Here is a 24,436-nt window from a genome sequence, read left to right on the forward strand (position 1 = left end):
GTTTCCTGTCACTTCTCTTCTCTTAGACATGGTGACAGATTCAGAGACACTGGAAGAGGAGAATTGCATCTAGTTGCAGTCCAGGGTTTTTCATGAGACAAATTCTGATTGCCTCTATCTCTCAGCATGGCTATGAATATAGCAAACGTGCCTTTACCTTTTCTGAGTGCCAAGCAGCACTCTGTGCCTCTGATTTTGTGTTCAAAGTGACATCCTTCTGCCTGATTCCTGAAGGTGCCAAACATGGAGCTCAGGGAATTCGCCTTACCCTTTCAGCCATTACATAAGCCAGCTGGCACAGGGCTAAGCAAATGGCTTCACGAAGTCCAGGAACTGAGCTGTTAGTTTCCACAACCTTTCCTTAAACACGTCTGGCTGAGTTCAAGAGATGAGGGGGGAAAAAAAGAACAAATTTGATTCTTTCTAAAGAAAGAGATGCAAAAATCTAGAAATAGTTTCTGTCACTGAGGCTAAGTCCCTATGACTATCAGTTGATGGATGTTAGAAGTGCTCCATGACTGCCACCTCCCACCCTTCTCCTGGGTTGGCAAAGCTTTGCATAGCTTCATTTGTAAACTGGACTGTGGAAGTCATCGAGTTAAATCTTTTCTCTTTCTCTAGTAGGATTAATTTTCACATGGATCAGCTTCCCCTCTTTCGGTTACTGCACATTCTCACAAATGCTTGTGTTGGACATGGGAGATGGAACAAGGGTAGGAAACAAGAGAGCTGGACAGAGGGAGACTGGGCTTCATTTAGTAGTTGCTCCAGCTTATGCCGGGTTTGAAGTGCTCATTGAAGTGCGCAGCCATTGGGAACCTTAAGGGTATGTCTCGCTCAGTTGAGAAAAAGTGTCTTACTACTGTAGCATAGAGCATGGCCCTAGGTTATTTACCTTTGTCAGAAGATATTCTGGTTAAGAGAGGATAACTAACTGTCATGAATAGCACTTTGAGCTCATGACAGGAAACCAGATCAGATTTCAACACTGCTCTGAAACATGGATATGCACAGTTGCCTTTCAACATGTGACTATGTGTAAGCCACAGAAATTATGAATACTGTATTCTTAAGTGGGTTGTGAAAATTGTAATTCAAATGTTGTCAATAAAACTCAGAGAAAAGTAAAAGATTAAAGTCATCTGAAGAAAAACATGAATCACTACATAAAACCACTCATTTGACAGAAACAGAAAACAGCCAAAGTTCTAAGCATGAGCTCTGGATATCTTTAGTTTTGTCTATGCTGTTACCAGTTCCATGTTTCTGCTTATAGAAGCTTGTACACTTCTGATTTGACTTTAATAAAAATATTCTTCACTGGTGCTTCTTTGAGGCTGAGAAGACTTGGGATAATTCTGAAGAAACTCTTCTGGAAGAGACCGCAGGATTTTTATTGAGGCAATTGTTTTGTCACTGTAACTGAAGTGTGACCAATTCTGTGAGATATCATTATTCCAGAAGAATTAAGCTATATATTGTTCTTGCTGCTGCACTGTATTGTTTGGGATAGGTTGTATTTAAGGTCAGTGCAAGTCTGCAGTACACTTGTAAATATTCTTTACTTCCCACTTGTTGGAGAACATGATTTTCTCCTTGCTGCTTTCACAAAAAGCATGAGTGACAGACTTCCCACACTCAGTCCAGACCTGAAATTTCACATACTGGCTTTCTGCCTATTAGCATATGGCTGAAGAAACTTGAAAATGGTTGGATAAAAGGAAGGCTTTTTTCAGCTTGGAAAGAAATGGTGTTGTTATATTGAAGTCGAGGGTAGGTGTGGTATATTAAATATGTATTAAGTTTATGTAAATAGATTGTTCTTATTAAAGCATATAGCTTGAGATTCAAGAACCTAACAATGAAATCAGTTGTAAAATAAGACTGGTATTTTAGACTAAGTAGCACCCAAGTACTTAAGAAAAAGTAAATCTGCCTTTCAACTCTCTATTCACGAGATGATAGAATGGTTACTGGTATGTAAAATTAGACAAATAGCTGGAAAGATACTACGCTTAGAAACATGAGCAGAGATAATTCTGTGGTGAAAAGTGTTGATAAAGGTCATCAGCAGTTTTAATGTCTTAGAGTGAATGATTCCTTAAAGCATCTTCAAAGTCAAGTCAGCCTTGTGAACAGCAGGAGTGTTACCACACCACTATTATGACAAGCAGACCAGTAGTCCAACCACTGCAAGAAACTGAAGGCAGGCAAGCAACATGAAAAGAGTTTTGGTCAGTTCGCAACTCTTCCATTTCTTGTTAGTAGCACAACAGTCATCTTAAGCATAAACAACTGGAGATATCTAGCAGTCTGACAAGAGTCTAATAATAGTCATACGTAGACAAAAAATACCATCTAAATGTTTTCTAGGGGTCTCCTACTACAAAATATGTAAAACTCCATGCAAGTAAAAGATTCTTGTTAGTAATCAGTAATGCTTTGACTAAGTCCATGGCCCAAAGAACACACAAGCCTTTGAATTCTACAGAATATCATCACAGCATTTAGTGGGTTATTCCACAAGCACTGTCTGTAGTATGACTTGCAAAGGCTGGTAAGATGCTGTCACTGAACTAACATGTCACTCTCAGTGACCAGTCATAGAATATCCTGAGTTGGAAGTGACACAACAAGGATCATCAAGTCTGACTCCTGGCTCTACATAGGAACACCCAAAAATCAAACCATATGTCTCAGAGCGTCGTCCAAATGCTACTTGAATTCCATCAGGCTTGGTGCCATGAACACTCCCCTGGGGAGCCTGTTGCAGTGCCTGATCACCCTCTCAGTGAAGCGCCTTTTGCTGGTAAGAAAAATCCAAAACATGCATCTTCATGCCATTTCCTTGGGTCCTATCGCTGGTAACCGAAGAGATCAATCAACACAAAAGACACAGGCACAGAAGTCACTGATTTCTTCCACTGAGTTAACCCTGTACTGCTAAAGTTGGCCTGGAAGTTTTCAGATTGTACTCACATGGTATAAATCTTGGATTGCTTACATTATTGTGGTATTTGTATGTTGGTGAATTGGACAGAGCAATAATGACTGCAGTAGTTAAAAGTGATACTTGTACAGTAATTTACTGTGCAAATATTTCTACACAGCTCTCTGTGAAGTCCTGTTTAAGGGTTTAGGTAGCAAAACTATTTTAAGTACATTTGAATGATTTACCTTTAGGGTGATGAGCCTTAAACGGTAATCATCTGCTTGTATGACTTGGTTAACTGTGATTTCTATTCCTTCATAGGTGACCTGTTCCTCTGGCCAATATTCTGTGCATTTCTGTGTGCAATATAAAATAAATCTAGTTAAGCAACCGTCAAGGGAGGTTCATTTTTACTCCTCTGAAATTGGATTAGCGCATGCATAGATGAATATGAATGATGGTTGTTTCTATAATAAGTACACATTTTCAATTTCTATACAGGGACCACATTTCTGGCAATTTTTGCTGCATTCATAACAGCTTGATTGCATGATAAAAATGCACAAATCAAATAATGACTAACCACTGTTTTTAAATACACACATCTTTATTTAACTTTGTGCAACTGATACACATTTTGAGGTTTCACTAGAAAGGCCAGCAGAAATGTGCTTGTTTTTATTAATAGCCTGTGTTTTCAGATTAATTCTTTTCTTAAGATAATAATGATTAACACAATATAGACTAGTTGCTGCTGTTTCTGTGGCGTGTATAAATGGATATGGAAATACAAAATACATTTTTTCTACTTTTGATAAAGGGCCATTGCTCTCTGAATATAAGATTATCACCTGCATAGGTTTTTGTACAAAAGAACATATCACACAGTATCACAGTATCACAGATTTCTAGGTTGGAAGAGACCTCAAGATCATCAAGTCCAACCTCCGACCTAACACTAAGTACTCCACTAAACCATATCGCTAAGCTCTACATCTAAACGTCTTTTAAAGACCTCCAGGAATGGTGACTCCACCACCTCCCTGGGCAGCCCGTTCCAATGCTTAATAACCCTTTCGGTAAAGAAGTACTTCCTAACATCCAACCTAAAACTCCCCTGTCGCAACTTTAGCCCATTCCCCCTCGTCCTGTCACCAGGCACGTGGGAGAACAGACCAACCCCCACCTCTCTACAGCCTCCTTTAAGGTAACTGTAGAGAGCAATAAGGTCGCCTCTGAGCCTCCTCTTCTCCAGGCTGAACAAGCCCAGCTCCCTCAGCCGCTCCTCGTAAGACTTGTTCTCCAGACCCCTCACCAGCTTGGTCGCCCTTCTCTGGACTTGCTCGAGCACGTCCATGTCCTTCCTGTAGCGACGGGGATGACTCCTGAACATGACTGGAGATGTTTGGGGAATTATCTTATGTACCAAAATCCACTTTAAATAGATGTTGAGGATCTTACATCAAAGATGAGGAACAAAAAGGAAGCAATTGCTATGGGATCTATCAGACTGCTACATTTGATTTTGCCAAAACGCCACCATAGATGCAGCCAGAACCGCCTGACAATTAGAGAAGCTGAAACGACAGTCCATATGCAAATCTACATCATGGTACTGATACTCTGCACAAGTAGGTGGGGATCTGTAACTACTCTTGTTCTGGAAGGACTGAAAACAATTGAGTTTTTTTGTATGCAATCTCTCTTTAAGCTAATCAACATGCAAAAGAAGAGACAAACACTTCAACACGGTGTAGGGACAGGTCCATGGACAAGGAATAACATGAACAAGGCAGTTTCTTAGAAAAAGACTCCCCTATGTTAAAGCAAGAAACATCTTGTTATCATAAGAGAATGAGAACCTGCTGCTGGACAGACCCAGTTAAAGAGGATGGTTGCATGCTTTCTCTTCTACATGGCAGCACACAGTCTTGAAGGAAGTGAGTTAAAGTTGTGTGTTGCTCTCCCCCACCAAGAATAATTCCATTTCAGGAGAAAGACTAACAACAGAAGAGTGTCTTGCAAAGTTACTGAGTCAAAATTTGTGTGTGGGAGAAGCAGTGCTGTTCCATCTGTATAGCGCATCATTTAATAACCCACTGGGAATGTGGCCCACTGTGTCTCTGTAAAATTATTTACGCAGATCTCATTTTTACTTCCTCTCTTCTTAAACTGCAGAATCCATTGTAAAAATTGTCAAGTGCGCTAGCATCTATCAATAGCACAGACGTTGCTCTGCTTCAAGGAGTGGAGTAAGATTGCCCACTCATTTCTGTGGGCTGTCTGTCAGTTCAGATTAGATGCGACAGAGGGTTGAGATACAGAGCTCTTCATACGCACATTACCCAAGTTGTTGCATTGAGCAGGAACACAAAGCCTCCGTTACTAGCATCATGGCAAAACAAAGGTTTTGGTTTTGAATCTACGTAATTCTGAGTCCTGTTATTCATATATTAATATGTATTATGGAAAAGAGGGAATGAATATAGGAGACATCCACATGAAAGGACTTACCCTGTATTTATGGCTGAGATTCCTGACACCTTTTAATTTTTGATACAAAAGGTATCAGAAAAAACTCAACAGCTGTTACGATATAGACTGTAGCTAGCTCCACTCATATAGAGCAACACCACTGCACTGTGCTCCTTCCTAAGACTGAGATGATGGATGAAATACTTTGTCAGTGTGGATAAGAGGAAATTCAGATATAACAGGAATGTAAAATAACCTTTATATGAAAACTATAGCAGAAGAACTCAGCAAATACATCATTCAGGACCAATGTTTCCTCTGCTTCTTTTTCTCTCTCAAATCTCAGTCCTTTAATGATTTGGGTATACTATGTCATAATATTTCAACATCTTGTTCACCATAACCTGCCAACTCTGATCAATGAGCAAGTTATTCTTTCAGTGCTGCCTCAGATAGAAGTGGATGTGAGGATGTGAGTTTAAAATGTTAGTACAAACAAAACATTTAGATTAGCAACTAACTTTTTTTTTTTTTTTAAATCAGCAGTGCCCTGAGAGCATGTGTCCAATTTGTCAGCTATAACAACTATATATACATATTTTTTTATATTGCAAAGCATGGTAATTCTGTGTCTGTCTTATCCGCATCTATTTTTTCCATCAAAATTCAGGCTAAAATGATTTACTTCACAACTGGGGAAAGCTAAAGGTTTGTGAACATGCAAAAATTATGGGCACTCAGCTTCCAGCTAGCACTTCAGGCCATCTGTATGACTATATTCTCCATCTTTTAAGTGTCTGAAATGTCTTCTCCAAAAGAAACGCTCTCAACTGAACTACTGAGTTTCGGGGACAAGCTTTGACAGATATTGCTGCTGCAGATAAGAAACACCATTTGTATTTCTCTACTACAGCTTGCTGCCAGAGGTTAAGGGGGATGCAGAGCTCAACACATGCCCAGACCATATTCTCACATTCTACACTGCCAATAAAGGTGACGGAAGAAGATCAGCTACCAACCTGTAAACTGAAGACCAAGCACACAGTTCTTGCAACTCTGCTATGGGGTAAATTTTGCAGTAGGTAAATTAGTAATGAACAGCTGCAGGGCAGCAGTATTTATTACTGCAAATAAAAATAACATTAGGCAGATTACCAGAAACATTGTGACGATGTACTTTCTAGAAGCACCAATTCCAGCAGGTTGTAAATAGAAAATTTCTGCTTCTTAATCTCAGTATTTCAACAGCATTTCCTAGACATATTTGAGGAAAAGAGCCTCCACACCCAAGTCAGCTGTAGTTGTTGATTATTGTAACTATCTTTCACAAATCAGGGACAGCTCTGAGAGAGGTGGCTATAGACAACGAACTATAATAAATGCAAGATTGAAAAACATCGATGCTGTTGAAGACTAAAACAAATAGGGCTAGAATACAATTCTTTCTGATTCCTTTAGAGACAGCTTTAAAGCATGTCTGCAAATAGAGCTGGGTTTGGAAAGGCTTCAGGTCAGCAGGGAGACAAAAAAATAGCAGAACCAGCAGTAGGCTAAGTCAGACAGCAAAACAAGTCTTTCAGTAAATTGAACTGAAAGAAAAGCAGCTCACATCTTTAACTCTGACGAATTTAATTCTAGCTCTGATTGTTTAGGCCACTGAACTAACTTCTGTTCATTTATTTCTGCAGGCTTAGCATCTGTGCTGAAAATATCTGCCAGAGTACAGATAAAAATACAGACTATATGTAACACCATTACCTCATTCATCTCTTCTATATTGGTAATCATGACAATGATGGGAGAACGCTCCTGCCACACCATTCTCCAGAAATCACTGACAGTATTAACTATCGGTCCCTGAGTAGCAATATATACCTTTTCCTCTCCTCCATAGCCCTGCCAACAAAACAACAAGAGAACATATTTAACAGGATGTCCACCACAACCTTGAAGGTTCAGTCTTTAAAAGCTGGTTGGAATGAAGACACCATGGCATCGGTTCTTCCCCTCTCTCCTGCACATATGCACATGGAGCAAAGGTACAATATGGTCTCATAACTCCAGCAATGAGAGTCCAACAGCCTCAAGGTGACTCTACCTAGGTCGCAAACCTTATTGAGGCTTATTTTCCAGTGTCCCGATCAGCCAGCTGACAAGCAATTTGCATCAAGAAGTGCAGAAATGTGCTTTTCTCTGGTTTGAACCAGTGTAATTGCATTTTGAGATTTAGTTTTCATTTAATGTAAGCAGGAGAGAAGAACAATCAGATCAGCCACGATGCCTTTAAAAGCCAGTGGACGTTCAAATTTGTTTATATTAACAGTGGCTAATAGAGGCTAGGCAAACATATAGGACTGTTGAGCTCTTACCCTGATGTAGTTAGCATTGATGTAAGAGCTAAGTGGGTCGTCCTGATCAGCTGAGGTAAGGCACACTCTGCTGTGAGGATCTGAAATGTGTAAAGAAATAAGCAATAGTTTATCATTTGCTGATAGGAGAGAAAGACAGACACAGAAGTTTGTACAGCGAGACATTTGGATGCATTCACGGCTATCACAATAGATGTCAATGGCCTTGGAAAGCTCTCATGTTAAAATGTTAATACAGAAAAAGGTGAAAGGTACTTGGGGTCTTTTAGCTTCCTCTGATAGTTTTACCCACTCTGAAGCTTGCTGAATTTCTCCTGTCACAGAGTCAGTGCCCCAGAGCAACTCTGGAAAAGCAGCAACTTTTCTGCTCCAGAAAATTATTTCTCAGTCTGTTGGGTGAACAGATCCATCCTGGCTTGTAAGACATTATTCTAATGGCAGCAAACACTTTTTCTCCCAAATCATAAATATACATTTCTTGTGTGCAGGCAAGCCAGATGAATATTTTCTCCCCCATTTTGTCTTGCAATAAGCTAAAGTTCGAGAAGTGCTATTAACAAATGTAATGGCTGGGGAAAAATGGAAGGATATTAAACAGTCCTTTTGCACAAGATGTTTCAGTACTTGAGGCCCTTCCTCTTCAGCACTATTTATGAAGCATTATTCTTCTTTTAATAGGACAGCAAAGGAAAACATGATTCCATCTGAGAACCTCAGTCTAGCTCCCACTGAAGTCAATGGGAGCTGTTCTACTTGTTTTAATGCAAGCTTACACAGGCCCATATTCATCCATTATCACCAGTACTCCAGTTTGTTATCATTCACAAGAAACATTCTTCTGACAGAGGCCCTCAGCAAACATTAACAGTGCATCACCAGGAGAATATTAGAAACAAACCACAGAAAACATCTTCATTAAAAAAAAAAAAATGAGACTGTTCAGAAACCAGAACAAAATAATAAATATGCAAACAGTGTGATATTGGATCAAGCACAAAGGACCAAACACACAGCTGTTTCTACTGTACTATAAACAGACAGCATGAAACGCTGTCCTCAGACAGAACTAATTCACATAATCTATTATGTGATAATGAAGTCACAATATCATGTGATCTACAAAGCAAAGATATTAACGGAGATGGTGTTTAGTAAAACAGAAATATGGAAGCTAGCGAGTTCCTCTGAAATACAATTCCTTCCTGCTCTCCTTTGCTCATCTCCCTAGTGCTGGGGAGATGATGAGACAGGAGATAATGCTACACCATAAAAAGGTAACATCAGTTGCCAGATGTTTATTTAAATGTTACTGGACTGGGTAGTGAGGCCCCTTGCCTAAGGTCCTTTTGTCTGGGTTTTATGCAGTCATCCATGGAGCCTGCTCAAGTTTGAGTAATGGTTACATCATTTCCCCCTTCTCAGAACAGCAATAATACTATGCTGTCCAGCTTATAGTGAATCTCTAGGGACAAACAAATTGGATTTGAAGAACTCTATCAAGTAAGTTAAGTGCCACAGACTTCTAAGCAAAGGTTCCTTTTGGTATTCAGCTGCAGTTGAACTCGAGTTAATTCTCAGTGTGGACTGCTACTGCTGTGCCCACAAATATTAAAATGTTATAATATTCTTTTACTCCAAATTATAGTACTTGGCTTGTGATTTTTCTGCTAATGTATTTACATTTTTTTACAGTAGTATGTTAGTGAGCAGTTCTAACCTTATTTCATAGAAGAGAAGCTTCTTAATGCATTGTTGATAGAAGAATTTGCACTGCTTTAAGGAAGCGTAACTGAGTTAAACTGCCTCTCTTAGAAATGTATAAAAAGGAATAACTCATTCTTTTCAAAAATCATAACACTTTAATATCATGAGAGTTTGTGGCATGAATTTCGATTTTTTCAAGACAGAAACATTTAAGTTAAACCAAATCCTACTCTTAACAAAAAATGTTCTTCCAGGACAAAACTAGTGCATAGGCCAGGCTAAAGAAGGCACCATATCTATTAAAACAAACAAATAAACAAACACACACACACACACACACAAAAACCAAACAGTAGTAGCCTGCATCTCTAAGAAGCCAAACGACGTCAGCTATTTTTTCCACAATCTCTTTTATGGACTTTCTGTATTTATGCTATGTTAGACATTTTAGAGGAATTGGCTAAACTTACTGAAGTGTTTTGCATAACTGAAAATGGCATAAAAGCAATAAAACTGTAGAAATTAAAAAGAAAGTCTGTCTAGACATTACTCTTCAGAAAAGGATTCAAAGAGACTGACACGCAACATGCCACCCTCTGGGATCCTGTAACAAGACCCTTTTCCATATAATCAAACAGTGCCTTCAAATATCCTAGAGAAAAGTCATAATTTTCCAGGAAATTCCACAGGACTTTTCCCAAATAGAAGATTGCAAATAAGTAATTTCATGTTTATGAAATAACCACATCAACCTTGTTAGCTTGGCGTTTTTCCAAAAACACTTTTCTGCCATCAGAAAGCCATCTTCTAAGCCATTTTACTACCAACAGTGAAATGTGAGTATCTGCAAAAAGAATTTACTACAAATGAAATATAAATTAGATGAATAACAGACTATTATCATGTCTCTCACTTACTACAATTAACTTGAGGGTTGCAAGCAACTGGTCATCATGTTAAGTGACTTTACCTTTTAACAATAACTGCCTAGAGTGCTTCTGGAGATGCAGTGGGTGATGGAATTTTAATTATTTTTAGGTTTTTGGATTTGGGGTTTCACTTTGGTTTGGTAATCAAGCACTTGCTGTTCCCTTGGATAATCAGTTGCCCGAGCCTGCTCTGCTGCAGCTTGTCCAGTAGTTCCTGCCAGTAGTGCTTTCTGCAGCTTGGAGAAATACTAAGTAGATACACAAGGCAGCACAGGCTACATTTGGTCAGCTCGGAAACTGGGAAGTCAGTGGATGGTCAAAACCCAGAAAGGACTGGACTCTCCCTCATCTTGCCTACAATTCCCTCTCCTGCTTTGTGCATGGATACTTTACTGGGATCCTTAGATTTAAAGCATAAAGGAGATAAAAGTATAATTTTTGCACTCCTTGCTAGCCTCTTTACTGCCAACACTGTACCCTTCAAAACGGAGGTAGCTGAACAAAGATGAACCCAGTCAGCCCATTTCTCTCCTCAAAGACATCAGGCCATCCTCCGGCCACAGCCAGGGACATAATGTTGCACAGAGACTGTGGTTTTAAAATTCATTCAAGAAAAAAAATAATCCAGATCATAATGAGCTTGGAATAAGCTTGTTAATCTTTGGAGGCATGGTAGGGTAGAAACTAGTTATCAGGAGAGGTCAAAGCAACAGCAATGGCTGACACAGATATCCATAAGGCTGAGATAAAGTTTGCAGCAAGTAATTAACCTGGAGTGTGATCATTCTTAGAAGTATATGGTAGCATGGAACCATTTCCAACCCAGGTTCATTGTCTAAAATGACAGGTATAGCTGAGGACATTTTTGACTTCTCTGAACCTATCTTTACTAACCTGACATTGAACCATTTGGGCTTTGCAAGTATAGCTAACTATGGTTAGTGGTGGCATCTTCCAACAATGGCTTACAGCAAAAATGAAGCATGACATCTAAATGTATTCATTTTCAAGTATCTTAAACTGAGACATAGGAGAAAATTATACATATAGAAATCTGTACCAAAACATTTCTTAAAACTCCAATTCTTGGCTACAAACAATGTAACAGAAGATTCTGATTTTCTCTATCATCTTAATGCCATCAGAGCAGTTTCCAATACTCTTTCTCAGTTTGCATTTGAGGTATGATTCTGAGAAATACATTGCTCTGTAAAATAACGTCCTTCTAAAAGAGTTTATCAAAGAAACCACTAAGTAGCTTCTGAATAAACACACCAAATTCCTGTGCAGAAGTTTTAAACAGAACCAAATGATGTAATTCTATTGAATTTAAAACGTAAGTGCTACTGATCTTCTGTCAATTTTAGGTTGTTCATGCTCTGTACCTCTTTTGAAATTTGATTTAGCTTTGAAGCTATGTCGCTGCTTCATAAATACACCCAGTGGACAATATGGGGTAGTGACAGCACACCTGATGTATCCTGGAAAACACACCAAAGTGCGAAGCTCTTCAGCATGTGGAATAGACCACCCTGCATTAGCGATTAAAAAAAGCAGGAAACTTACTTGGGAGAATTGTTTTGTAGCGATTCTTCCGCACCAAGCCTGGAATATCATATTCCTTTGGATCAACAAAATTCATTGGAATTTCCTGCTCAAAAAAAAACAAACCAAAAAAACCCAAACACAACAACAAAAAAAACAAGCAAACAAAAAAAACACAGAGTAGACTGTATTATTAGATTCACAAAAGGAATAAAAATCCCAAACCCATTATGTCCTGCCTGTGAGGGAGGCAAAGTGATGAAGTCAACCAAGACATATGGTGCTGTACTTCTAGCAATTTACCACCATTATATGATTGATGTTTCCTTTTACTGTCACTGGCTTTCTTTTCTGAAATCCTTACATGAAAATGTTCATAGTGACTAATTCATTGAGTAATATGTGAGACAGTATTATGTTAGCTCCTAATATTATTAGAACTGAATTGCAAGTGTAGGCACAGAACTAAGTAAAAGGTAGTACGTAAGATACTCTGCTCCAAAAGTGATGGACCTCAGACACCATCCATTCTGACTCACATTCCTTCTTCCTCTCTGAGGGTGGAAGGAAGTAATTTGCTAGTGACTCTCACCAGCAACAAATGACGACACACACTATGACAGGTTGCTGCACTGATCTGATACCATGGAGCTGGGCAGGAGTGTTTATCACTCATTTTGCTCACCGCACTTTACAGCTCCATGGGCAAGGACAGTAAAGAGGTGTTCAGGGATTACCTGCTCTCTACACTACAGTCCTAAAGAAAACAATAAAGGAGAACCTTCTTATTCTCCAGTACTCACCTCCTGCAATTAAGTGGCCAATGCCAGGCAGGGTCAAACAAGACCCTTCCACCAACTGGAGACACTAGACGTGATAAGACGGGATGTGTAAATCAGGCTCAGCAGAGAAGCAGCTCATGGAGCTTGGGAGCAGAGATGGTCACCACAGCTGCAGCACACTGAATTTGAGAGGCTAGTACTGGACACACTGGTAGTGAAGTCAGGAAATTATGATGACCTGTTAAATTCTCAAGCTTTAGAAGACGGCCTCTTATACAGCACTGAGCATACTGTGGGCCTTAACCAGAGGCAATTAATTATAAAACATTTGGTGGAAGTAGTTTCCTCTCAATTTGAGAAGCTGCATGGGAGTGAAACCTTAATGGTTTCCTTAGCTATGTTGTATTCAGTCATCCACAACCCTACTTGAGCCAAGCTCTCTGGAACTTATTCTCCACTCAAATTCTTGCTGAATTCAAGAGGACTTTGAGTGATTAAAACTCTAAATCTTGTAAGAATTTCAGGACTTAACCCTGCAAGTGACACCCCTGACTCTTCTTCCAATGTCAAGCACGGCTGCTTGCTTTGTTATGAATTTGCACTTGTAAAGCCAAGTAGGTTAGACAGAGACAGAAAATACATGCTGTAGAGCTGGTGGTAACTGTTTCATAAAGCAATCTAGTTTACATTTTTAATTACAGAAGTTACATTTTGATTAAACAGCATTTTTACCTACACTTCAGTTTTCATTAAAGTATGAAAATGACCTGGGATGGTTTGGCTGTTGATTTTATGGACAGAAGGAAAACTAATTCAAAAGTTCTCAAAGAAAGGAAACTTATTTCTTCTAACATTGCTTTCTTTGCGTGAAAGCTACAGTGGGCCTCAGAGACTGATTAAACTGCAGATAAGATTTGTTCAGCAGTCAACTCAGACACTTATTAAGTGACCACTTCTTCCCTTGAATAGCAATAGATGCTTTATTCTGAAACTATCACAGATTACCTAAACAAAAGCTGCTTTTCTTCAAATTGTACAGCACACTAAGTGAATTAAGGACCACAGATATCTGTCAGGCTGCTTTAAAACAAAAGACCAATCTATCTCATTTCTGAATCTCTCTCAAGAGCAAGTGACACTTGAAGTGTCATAAAGGGGACAGGCTGAGAAAGATGCTATATTGCAAAGCATTTTCTTTCCACTCTGCTGAGATTCTGTGCTTAAGAGAATCCTAAAAGCAACTGACAAAGCAGCTTACAGCTAGTAAATAATTTTTGTGCAGAAGAAAAAACAGTACAACATACTTTCTAAGGCTCCAGCTGAGTGACCTAGCCATCCTGTGCTTCAGTCATCTGGAGAACATTCAGGCAACTTGGAAAGTAGCTCCATGACAAACATTCAACAACAAAGAGCATGCGCTTGGACTAATTTCATCCCTAAGGCAACTCAAAATTTCAAGAAGCTGTGTCTATAGCAAACTAGGCTTTTCTTCTATATTTCAGTGAAGAAGTTGGATTTTGCATTAACTAGTAGCATGCTGAGGAAGAAAAGAGGAAAGGGAAAGAAAAAAAAAAAAGACAGACTGGTGAAAACAAGACTTTGCTGTTGTTTCCAGAACCAATTCTGTAGTTTTTGAGAGACAAGATCATTGAAAGCTTTCAGACATTGTCATTTCAAAGGATGATGAATTTGGGGATTTCATTTAGGGCTTCACTGATCGAAGTGGAATTTTTATGTACTAATTTTAGTCCTGCAGAAAAATAATAGCAAGGCTCATAGAATATAGACAACATCCCATTTTCCTGATGCTCCTATAAGGAAAGGACAGATACTCACAAAGAACTCTGCCTGAAGTATGAAAGGATCCAGTGCTTTCTTGTGCAGTTCCTCTTCAGTAAGAATGTTTGATGCTGTCTGGAGGTATTCTTGAGCTGACTGTTCCCGTGGTGACATGATATAGCCAAAACCTTGCTCAGAACAGCCTGGGGTACACATATCTAGCGTGAGTGAAACATTTGAACCTCTCCTGCAAAACAGAGCAATCAGTTAGCTTACAACAGGATGGACTTACCCACCATTGCTAGCATGCGTCAGCAATGTATGCAGTCCCAATGACAGATAAACAACGACTTTAGAAAAGCACCCAGCTGGTTCTGCTACGTACATTATTGTCACTACCTTTGAAAAATTGGCGATGCTTCTTGTCTCAACAAGACTGAAGATCATTTTGTACACTGGAACACAAAGGCCAATATTATCAAAGTGTTGTCTGTAGTAAGGTAACTATATTTTGTCACCTAAATGGAAGCGTCAAAGGCACTGAGCAGGCAACTGCAGGAAAAGTTTATATACTTGTGTAAATCACAAGGCTAAATATGGACATTTTAAACATCGCAGGTGAAAAGCTTGGTCCTAGGTTTCTTCAGGCCAGATCCTACTGAATAACCATCTCTTAGTAGCCCAGACAACATGGGGGGGGGGGGGAGATCTTAGGATAAACATTACCAGTTCAACATGAATCAATACATGAGATGCTAATCCTTTACAGTGAACAATTAACCTGTTTAAAAAAAACTTGCTTTCAACAATAGTACATCATGAGAAGGTTATAAAGAAGGTCCCAATATTTTAACAGTTAAGAGCACCTCTGTTTATAACCTAAGTGGAGAATTTTTAGTGGCATTTATACAAGTTAGCCACACAACAAAATGAAAAAGCCAAAATGCCTGCATTGTTTATTGAATATTTTTAAAGCATTCCAAAGCTTCTGTCAATCTCACATATCACAGACAAAAAAAAAAGATGCAAGTGCCATCAGTGAATCTGTATTTAAATATCTTTAGTGTATTAATGACATCATACCATACGATGATTACTAAGTATAATGTTTATATATCCACAGAGTAGACCTATTTTTGATTACTTTCACTCAGCTGGAGAAATCTACTTGGGAGGAGTTTTCAGAAGCTGCTGAAAAAACATGTAAACACATGAGGATGACCAGCTCACAGAGAAATGGGTAGAAGTTATTACTTGGATCACAGCCTTTTTCTAGATTCAGGAGTTTTTCCAAAAGCACGTGCAGCCAGCCTCCTGCTGTAGTTCACAGTCATGGGTAAATGATTTTGGATGAAACATGACTACTAGTGGTAGACACTGAGTCTTTAGTGGCGCTTTTCAAAAATATTTTGACCCTATCATCCTGCGTGCTGTTAAAGAGCTACTACATCCCTCCCCCAAAATAACTGCATTTGATAACAAATGCTTTGGGTTCTTTTAGGGTAGAAGAGGCTACATACGTAAAGGTATCAATTCTTCAGCATGAGGAAATGAGATGGTCTCTTCATAAGAGTAACATTCAGTGCTGTTTGAATTTAGCTAGTAACTACTCTATTAATGGTGTGGGTGGTTAAGAATGAGAGGGAAGAAAGATGCAGAAGCAAGATGGATAAAAAAGAGGGATGGATAGATAGTTTAAACACAAAAACACAAAGGAAGAGTGACCAATGCTTGATGTAAATTAGATTTCTCAGAACATAGTCCAAACCCCAAACAAGGTCTGGCTTCTCAAGCATATGCGTATATTGAAGAGAAGTTCACTTTACATCTTTGTATAACACATTCTACCTAGTGAGAGAACTTCAATCAGCTGTAGTCTTTTTCCCCATCCCTACTTCCTTGACAATTTTTTAATTTTAATTCACTACTTTAACTACTTGATACTCACTACCTCTCTTGAAACACTGAATATCTTTCCTGAAATTAGCTGCCACCTGAGAAGAAATGTCAGCATCTTTAAAAAGAGAGATGGAATGAGATCAAGGAAGCTTCAAAGCACAAATGACTGATGCATTTCAGTCTTGCCCATAATGCAAAAACAGCAGCAAAGCTCACTAATATCAGCAGATTCAGGGACATGCACCCAAAATTACTGGAATCTCATATTTAAAGCAGAAGAATATAATACAAGAAGAAAGACATTTTAGGACGAATAACGCAATCAAGAGTAAAGTGTGAGAAAAACATTCTAAGCTCACAGACTGCAAATTAAAAGGCTCTGCTGTAACACTTTACTGTGTTACAGGGAGCCTTGGAAATTCAGCATCATACTTTTTTTTTAATTAATGTAAGTTTTACCTTTTAAGTTTTAGACATGAGAATTAACTATGGTTAGCACTCCAATTAAGCTTGAAAAAATGGAAATAAAGAAAGCTGATACCTTTCTACATTGGGCCCTGCAATAAACTCATTCTTATTCATGACACCATCACCTTTCAAGAATTTCTTTACAGGATTTCTGTTCTGAAGATTTTTGTTCTGTTTCATGAAGACAATTGAAATAACAAGACAGGAAAAAAGATGCAGGCAGCTAACAATGTAAACTCAGCCTTCCCATGGTCCAAAGAAGAATAAAGGACAGGAACTTTAAATCAACTTCAGCCTCAGAGATGAGGATACTAAATCTGGCGTACTTCCCCTTCACTCACATGCACGCTCTTTTATGATTGGTAAAGTGTAATAAAATAATTTTATGGATTGAAGTTCAGTCCAACTGAACACTCAGCAACTCTGCTGAGCCTTCCCCTATCCACAGTCATGCATTCTGGAATTCATGCACCTCTGGGCCTTTCAAATTTTGCCTATTACAGGTGACCTTTCTGTGAGATGCATGAGTGAAGACAGAGAAATGCAACACAAATCAATGCTGCATCACTCCTGCCTTCCTTTCATCTCAGCACAGGAGTTTCATCTCTCCCTGTTGTGCATCTCCCTGAAAAGCTCTGTTGCCTTCCTGGTTCAAGAAGTGAACATCAGCTCACCCTACAATTCCATTCCTGGGTTCATTTCAAAGGAATTCATTTACTTTTTGACTAACTTAACTGATTTAAGAGAATTACAGCAGATTGCCATTTGTACTATGGTTTGCCCCTGGAGTAAGGACTAATCCTTCAACATAAGTGACAGAAAAAGAATTAACCAGATCCATCTTTCAGTGGTAAAAGCTTTCACTGCCCTATACTGGTTTTCATACTATGTAGTTGCCATCTTGGGGAAGGGCAAGAAACTGATCAAACAAATGTATCTTTTCAAGGAAACAAGTGACACTTTTGAATAAAATTTGTTAAGAGTCATCTGGAAATTGCACTTGTTGATTAATATGTTGCATATTTAGGACTGGACTGAAAACAGACAGGAAATAAAGCAGCTGCTTCTGTTTAAAACCACATTTGAAAGTGACAGTCATAAAGGTAATAAAGCTTCCTACAAGGTACAGAACTAAGCCCACAAAATCTGGGACCAAACTTCCCCCTATTCATTGTATCTACCCTACCTTTCTTGCAAGCCCACGGATTTAACCGTTAGAGTAGCTGGATCTGTCTCCGCTTTAATGTCCATTACGCAGTCAAAGACTGGGGTCTCTGGTACGGGATCCAAATCTAGGAAGTCATCCTCATTTTTATCCTCTGTCCACTCTGAGTACGTGAATGAAGGCTGCCGGCTCACAGATTGGCGTCTGTCCTCTTGTAGCGGAAAGGGGGGATCTGGACGGGCTCTGAGCAGATGCCAAAACTGGAGGAAACAAACATTTAAAAAACCTTTATGCTTGATGCCAGCCCTTCCATACAATCTGGAGGATTGGTCATTAGGACACCATCCCAACTCACTGTAACACATCAGGATTAGGTAGTATCAAAGAGGACAGGAACGTTCCATGCAGGCAAAGCTTTGTGGTGTGTTACAGGAATTCACATCTACCCATTCAAACCTGCTTTCAGGCACAGAGGTTTCTACAGAGCTGGTTAGGCTGAACTCAGGGATAACATTGGAAGCAGAATGTGCTTGTGATCATCACATGCAAGCCAACGTGACACCACTGTCCTTTTGTTCACTTTCTTAACTTTCCTAGATTTGTTTACAAAATCAAAATCTACTATACTATTCCACAAATGATACCTCTCCTGAATTAATGTTGTTTTCCACCTAACAATTTGATATACTTGGGTTAAGAAAGGTAAATATAATTTTCCTGAACTGCACATCTTTGATAACCTGACACCATAGCCTAAATTCATATATAAACCAATCATTTTTAGAGACCTTGAGTTGGATGCACCTCATTTTGAGGCTCAGAACGCCTATATCATTTTTTGGCCAGTGGTGAAGCCTGTTTAAAAACCAGACAATTAGGTTACAAAGCATGACATAATCACTAAATAATAAATCTTGCAAAGTTCTAGGACACATGCAACATTAAAGTTGAATATTCTGCATTAATTAAGGGTTTGAAATAGCACAAATCTAAAAAAATATTGTATTGTATTGTTTTACATTGGTGCTGTGCCAGACTAGATGACTTTGAGATATTATCAGTGGGCTGTTTAATTCTACACATGGACCTTAAAAATTACAAGTCCACCTCTGAATTCCAATACCTGAAACTTCATGCCAGCTTCATCCCTAGCATTGAACTAGGAGCAGGTGGATGTGGCCTGGAGGAGGCTGCGGCCCATGGAAAGCCCCCGCAGGAGCAGACCCCAGGCTGGAGCTGCAGCCCATGGAGAGGAGCCCACGCAGGAGCAGGGAATCTGGGGGGAGCTGCTGCCCGTGGGGGACCTGTGCTGGAGCAGTTTGCTCCTGACGGATGGACCCCGTGGCATGGAGCCATGTGGGAGCAGTTCATGAAGAGCTGCTGTCTGTGGGAAGTCCACACAGGGTCAGTTCAGGAAGGACGGCATCCCGTGGGAGGGATCCTGTGTGGAACAGAGGCAGAGTGAGGACGAAGGAGCAGCAGAGAAAGCATTGAAGACTGATCGCAGCCCCATTCCCCTGCACTGCACAGGGAGAGGAGGTAGAAAAGAGTGGATGGGAGGGGGAGAAGTGTTTTTAGTTTGCTTTTAGTTTCTCACTGTTCTAGCCTGTTAGTAATAGGTAATTATATTTATCTCCCTATGCTGAGCCTGTTTTGCCTGTGACGATAATCGGTGAGTGATCTCCCTGTCCTTATCTCATCAATAAGCCTTTTACATCATATTTTCTCCCCCTTTTCCTTTGAGGAGGGGAAACAAGACAGTAGTTGTGGAGTTCAGTTGCCCAGCAGGGTAAAACCATGACACAAAGACAGAAGGAAAATAAAGAAAACTACCTTCATGCAACTGTCTGTTGTCCACCAGGCTAGGATTCTAGAAATCCTGCTTAGCTCCATCACTGTGGTATTGCCTGTGTCCTACTAGTGACTATTTTAAACCTGATTCCCTAAATACTGGTAGAAACCGATGTTTTCAAATTGCAAATCAGCATGACCAGTGATGAGAAGTAAGGTAACAAGTAGGAACAGACCAGGCTCATATGCTCTCTAAACACCCACTCCTAAAAGGTACTGGGAGAGACAGACCATTGTTCTGACTGCACAGGACATTACTTATGGTCTGATGCTCTGTGAATTGTCCAGAGAACAGGCTGTCACAGTGACATTCGTGCCCTAATCCACCTTGGACCTGTCCGTTAGTGCAGACCATATGATCACAAAACAGAGCAAACTCAACTACAGGGAAGCTGTTATAAAACTGCTTCTGTACAGAAGTTTTAACCAACACTTAATGAGCCCAATCAGCTCTCATTTACACTGGTAAAAATGTTCATTTGCAAGGTGATGCTATAGATTCAAAGCAGCTTAAAATGAGTGAGATCAGGATTTTTGGGCACAAAGCTCTTGTTTGAAGTTACCTTCTGTCCTAAGAATGGTTTGACAATAAAACGTTTCCATCCAGCAACAAATAGGCTGGATATACAGAGAAATCACACCTCTGCTATTCTGATTTCCAGCTCAGAATGTTTTGCTGAACAATTACCTGGAATGCACACAGTTCATCAAAACCCTCAGATGTCTCATTTTTCTTCATTACTATTTGCAGTCACAAAATCACCAGACGAATTTTGTCCTCAAAAAATAAACATCTGGATAAGGAACAGCAGCATCAAAAAAGCAGAACATTACATAAGCCAGGTTAGCTTCCTTGCCTACATCAAAGATCACATTAATGTAGACATTAACACTAATTACTTTGCCTTGAGAATGGTTTTAAGAAGTGTATCACCTTACACAGTAAACATAAGATTTTGCCACTGTGCTGCCTCTGAGTGAACTTCACCATGGTATATAATATGACAAACTTCATACCAGGTGACATCAGGAAGAGCATGGCCAGCAGATTAAAGCAGGTATTATCCCACTCACCTTGGCACTGGTGCAGCTGCACATTGATTAAATAACATGTCCAGTTTTAGGTCCTTCCGTTTAAAATAGGTATGAACAAACTGGAGCAGGCCCAGTGTAAGGCTACAAAAAGGTCAGGGGTGTGGAGCACGAGCTTTGAAAAAAGCGGAGAGAATCGAGCTTTTTCAGTCTGGCAAAGAGGCAGCTAGGGGTGATGCAATGGAAGGCTGGAACTACTTCAAGGGCAGCTACGGAGCTGATGCAGCCAGACCCTTCATACAGCTGATACCACAAGGGACAGGGGCCACACGCTGCAGTTTGGGAAATTGAGATCAGACATTAGGAAAATCTTCCTCCCCATGCGTACCATATTGTTAAGGCATGGGTACCTTGAGAGGTGATACATCTCCTTCCCTGGAGGTTTTCAAAACCTGTGTAGAATAACGCTCTGTATCAAGTGCTGGCAACAGCCCTGCTTCAACCAGATGTCCAACTCCAGAGGTCCCCTCCAACCAACAGTCCTGTGATTCTATGATACACTTCATTACATTGCACATCACTTAAACTGCGTGTACTCAGCGTAGCTTCAGCTTCCTGAGATGCCTCCTGAGCTGCCTGAAGATGCTGTAGTGACAGGAGGCCATGTTCTACCTGCATCCCCACTTCAACAGAACAACACAGAGGGGCAAGAAATGCCTTGTTCAATTAAAACTCCCTGAAGTGAGAGATTTCTCCCTAGCTTTCCCATCTAGTGCACACCTTTGTGCCTATTACACAGCCACACACAAACACAATACACTGCTCCTGCTCCCCAGTGGCTGACAGTTAACTAGATTAATTGTAGTCATGCCACTAATATTGTTCTGCAGCTGGGGCCTTGGCCTGTATCTACAAGGACATTGCACCCACAAGTGTCCTGGTGCTCTGCAACAGCTCTTTCTGCCACTTCATATAACAGATGCTCTGTGGTTAAGTCATAAGGCAGCAATTTGAGATGATTCCTTTACTGGGCCACATCCCTTCTATTCTAAGAGAAAATATTTTGTCCATCTGCAGACAGAAGGAATAAAAACCATCAGTGTAATCCACAATTCATCAAGAAATTGATTAAGGATCAGTGTAGTCATGATTTCTCTACGTAAAGCATGCCAAAAGTTACATAGAAATTGCCCAGATGTGGTTTTAAAACTATCCTAGGCATAGCGTCAACAGCTTAGGGTAAAGTAGACATCTTACAAAAACTTGCTAAAGAAAGGGCACAAACACAGTTTGCACAGTACTGTACTTACCAGAGATCCTACAAGTAGCAGTCCTAGAGATGCTAAAGAGAGCAGGATATATGATACCACAACACTCCCAATTCTAGTCAGGTCCTGCAAAACAACAGAATCGATAATAATTATGAAGTACTTCAGAGCACAGTATAGTAGTATCTGCATACATGTTTTTTGTCAGACAGTATGCATCCATTCTTGGATGTTCCATGTGGATTAGTCACACCCTACTCTTGTTTGTGGAAAAGCCACCACCACCACCACCAGAAAAACGCCAGGCTTTGGAGAAGACAAACTATCTCTGAAGGTCTAAAAGCCAGATTCCACTGTGAAGGCTGTTGCTGAAACAGTAAATCTGCTTCCTGCCCATAAATATTTCCAAAATTGAGATCTGGATACACTATTGAATTTTGCAGCCTGGACCCAAGTTTCATTGCCACAGTCAGTCTGATTTTATCTCTTGGCAAAAGGCTCTGAATTAAGTTTAGTACTGTTCCTGTGTTTGTAGGTCCTTACTAAGAACCCAGCCACAGAGGACTCTCCTGCATTTTCCATGCATTCTGTCGAATGTCATCAGGTTCATTCACAGTACTTGCAGTGAAATTCATTCTAATGCTCTGAGTCATATTTAAGTAGTTTGGAGTCCAGCCTCGTTCTCAGCAATACGTACAAAATGCTAGAAAGAAATTCAGAGTTAAGAGTTTTATTTAAATGTCAAATTTCTTTGCCTTTACTGTTCTCAAGTATAAATTTGTACTGTAGATAGTGCTATAATAAACAGTTCTCAAAGATATGCATGAACATCTGCACAGAGTCATACTCAGGGTGTTCCTGTAGTGCATTCTAAGAATCACTTTTCTCCACACTGAACTCACAGAACAGTTAAAGTCCTCAGTTTTCAGTCCTCACAGTTTTCAGTTAAAGTCCTATAAATCAACAATTTTGTAAAGAACAATTTGTTAATGATAGGCCCACTGCAAATAAGATACAGGCAATGCTCTATGAAGAGCTTTGATTATGCATCATAATAAATCCAACCAAGGAAGGACAAAGAGAAAGTGCTTCTTTCAAATAAAGAAAAGAACAGGTGACATGCAGCTCAAACACTGTTAAGGGAACACAGAAAACAGTCTCCGCTGTACTTAAGCCACAAGAGGCACTGACTCAGATTTTCTGTTTGTACTGCTTAGCCTCCTTTACAAAGATCATGTACAATGAATCTAAACATTCTGATAACAATTATATTTCACCTGATTTTTGAAAGTAGCTGCTCACCATTTAATTAAGGTTCTGTCCATGCTAGCAGAATCTACACTGGGTATAATTACCCCAGTAATTAATCAAATGAATCATACCAGTATGTGTGTCATTATGTCATGGTGAGAAGTTAAGCAATTTTACTGAGGTAGCTTTGAAGATATAATTGTATCTATACTCCTAGTACACCTGAAATACTTTCACCACATCCAGATATGCTCTAAACACTCAACAAAAACAGAATTTTGTGACAGAGTATCTTGTGATCTGCACCCTTTATGCAGCTTCATTCATTCTTCCAGAATTTAAATTTTTATCGATTCTAATAAATGAAGTTCCAGCTCTTCCTTTATGTCGGCTAAGCCTTAAAGGGCTGATTTCTTATTGCTTTGTTTCATTTGCAATCATTTGTACGTTATAAAAAAAAATCCATTGAGCTGATGTAACATCATAAACAAAAATCTAGCCCTGTTTCTTGAAAATAAAATATGAAAGTGCTTTCAGAAAATACTTTTCAGAACATACACACAATGCAGCAGTCACGATATTATTCTGAGTGCATGTGTATCATACATGTAGTCTAAAGAGATATTGGAAACATCATGCAAAGCTACTGACATCAACCATACAATCAGAGAGAAGAGCACAGGGACTTACCTCCCCCTGACCTGACAAAAATCGTTCAAATGGGGTAAGCAGGTAAGACAGCAGGTCAAAGGCATTCTGAGCTGCTGGGATGGTCCCATAAGCGCTGTACCACAACATCATGCAGAGAAGCTGTGCAATCAATCAGAAAATACATAATAAGTATCCCTCATTATACAAACATTCATTTTCATTTCAAGACAGCATAATTAACTAATTTAGTTCTCATTGATTTTATGTTGATCACCACTTTTGCTTTCAGAAGTCAGGTATTTTCTATGCTGTAGCTTAACAACAATAAAAAGACTG

The 24,436-nt window shown here is 39.6% G+C and overlaps 1 protein-coding gene across 39 annotated transcripts in view; it reads right to left on the reverse strand.

The window, feature by feature from the left end:
* The window catches only part of PTPN5 (protein tyrosine phosphatase non-receptor type 5), an 82,042-nt gene that overhangs the window by 9,384 nt on the left and 48,222 nt on the right, over window positions 1-24,436 (reverse strand). For 34 of the 39 annotated variants that reach the window (XM_080595160.1, XM_080595166.1, XM_080595172.1 and 31 more), the window contains 8 exons: window positions 24,140-24,259; window positions 22,241-22,324; window positions 18,069-18,307; window positions 14,573-14,762; window positions 11,976-12,060; window positions 7,777-7,856; window positions 7,166-7,303; window positions 3,178-3,288 (listed from right to left, as the gene is read on the reverse strand). In XM_080595160.1, the coding sequence (XP_080451286.1) occupies window positions 3,178-3,288; window positions 7,166-7,303; window positions 7,777-7,856; window positions 11,976-12,060; window positions 14,573-14,762; window positions 18,069-18,307; window positions 22,241-22,324; window positions 24,140-24,259 (1,047 nt within the window). Of the gene's footprint in view, window positions 1-268; window positions 376-3,177; window positions 3,289-7,165; window positions 7,304-7,776; window positions 7,857-11,975; window positions 12,061-14,572; window positions 14,763-18,068; window positions 18,308-22,240; window positions 22,325-24,139; window positions 24,260-24,436 lie in introns of all 39 variants that reach the window. The other 5 variants (XM_080595176.1, XM_080595175.1, XM_080595173.1 and 2 more) reach the window with 2 other exon arrangements.

Source organism: Anser brachyrhynchus (genome assembly GCF_964034855.1).
Source record: "Anser brachyrhynchus genome assembly, chromosome: 5".
In the NCBI taxonomy this organism is placed as follows: domain Eukaryota; kingdom Metazoa; phylum Chordata; class Aves; order Anseriformes; family Anatidae; genus Anser; species Anser brachyrhynchus.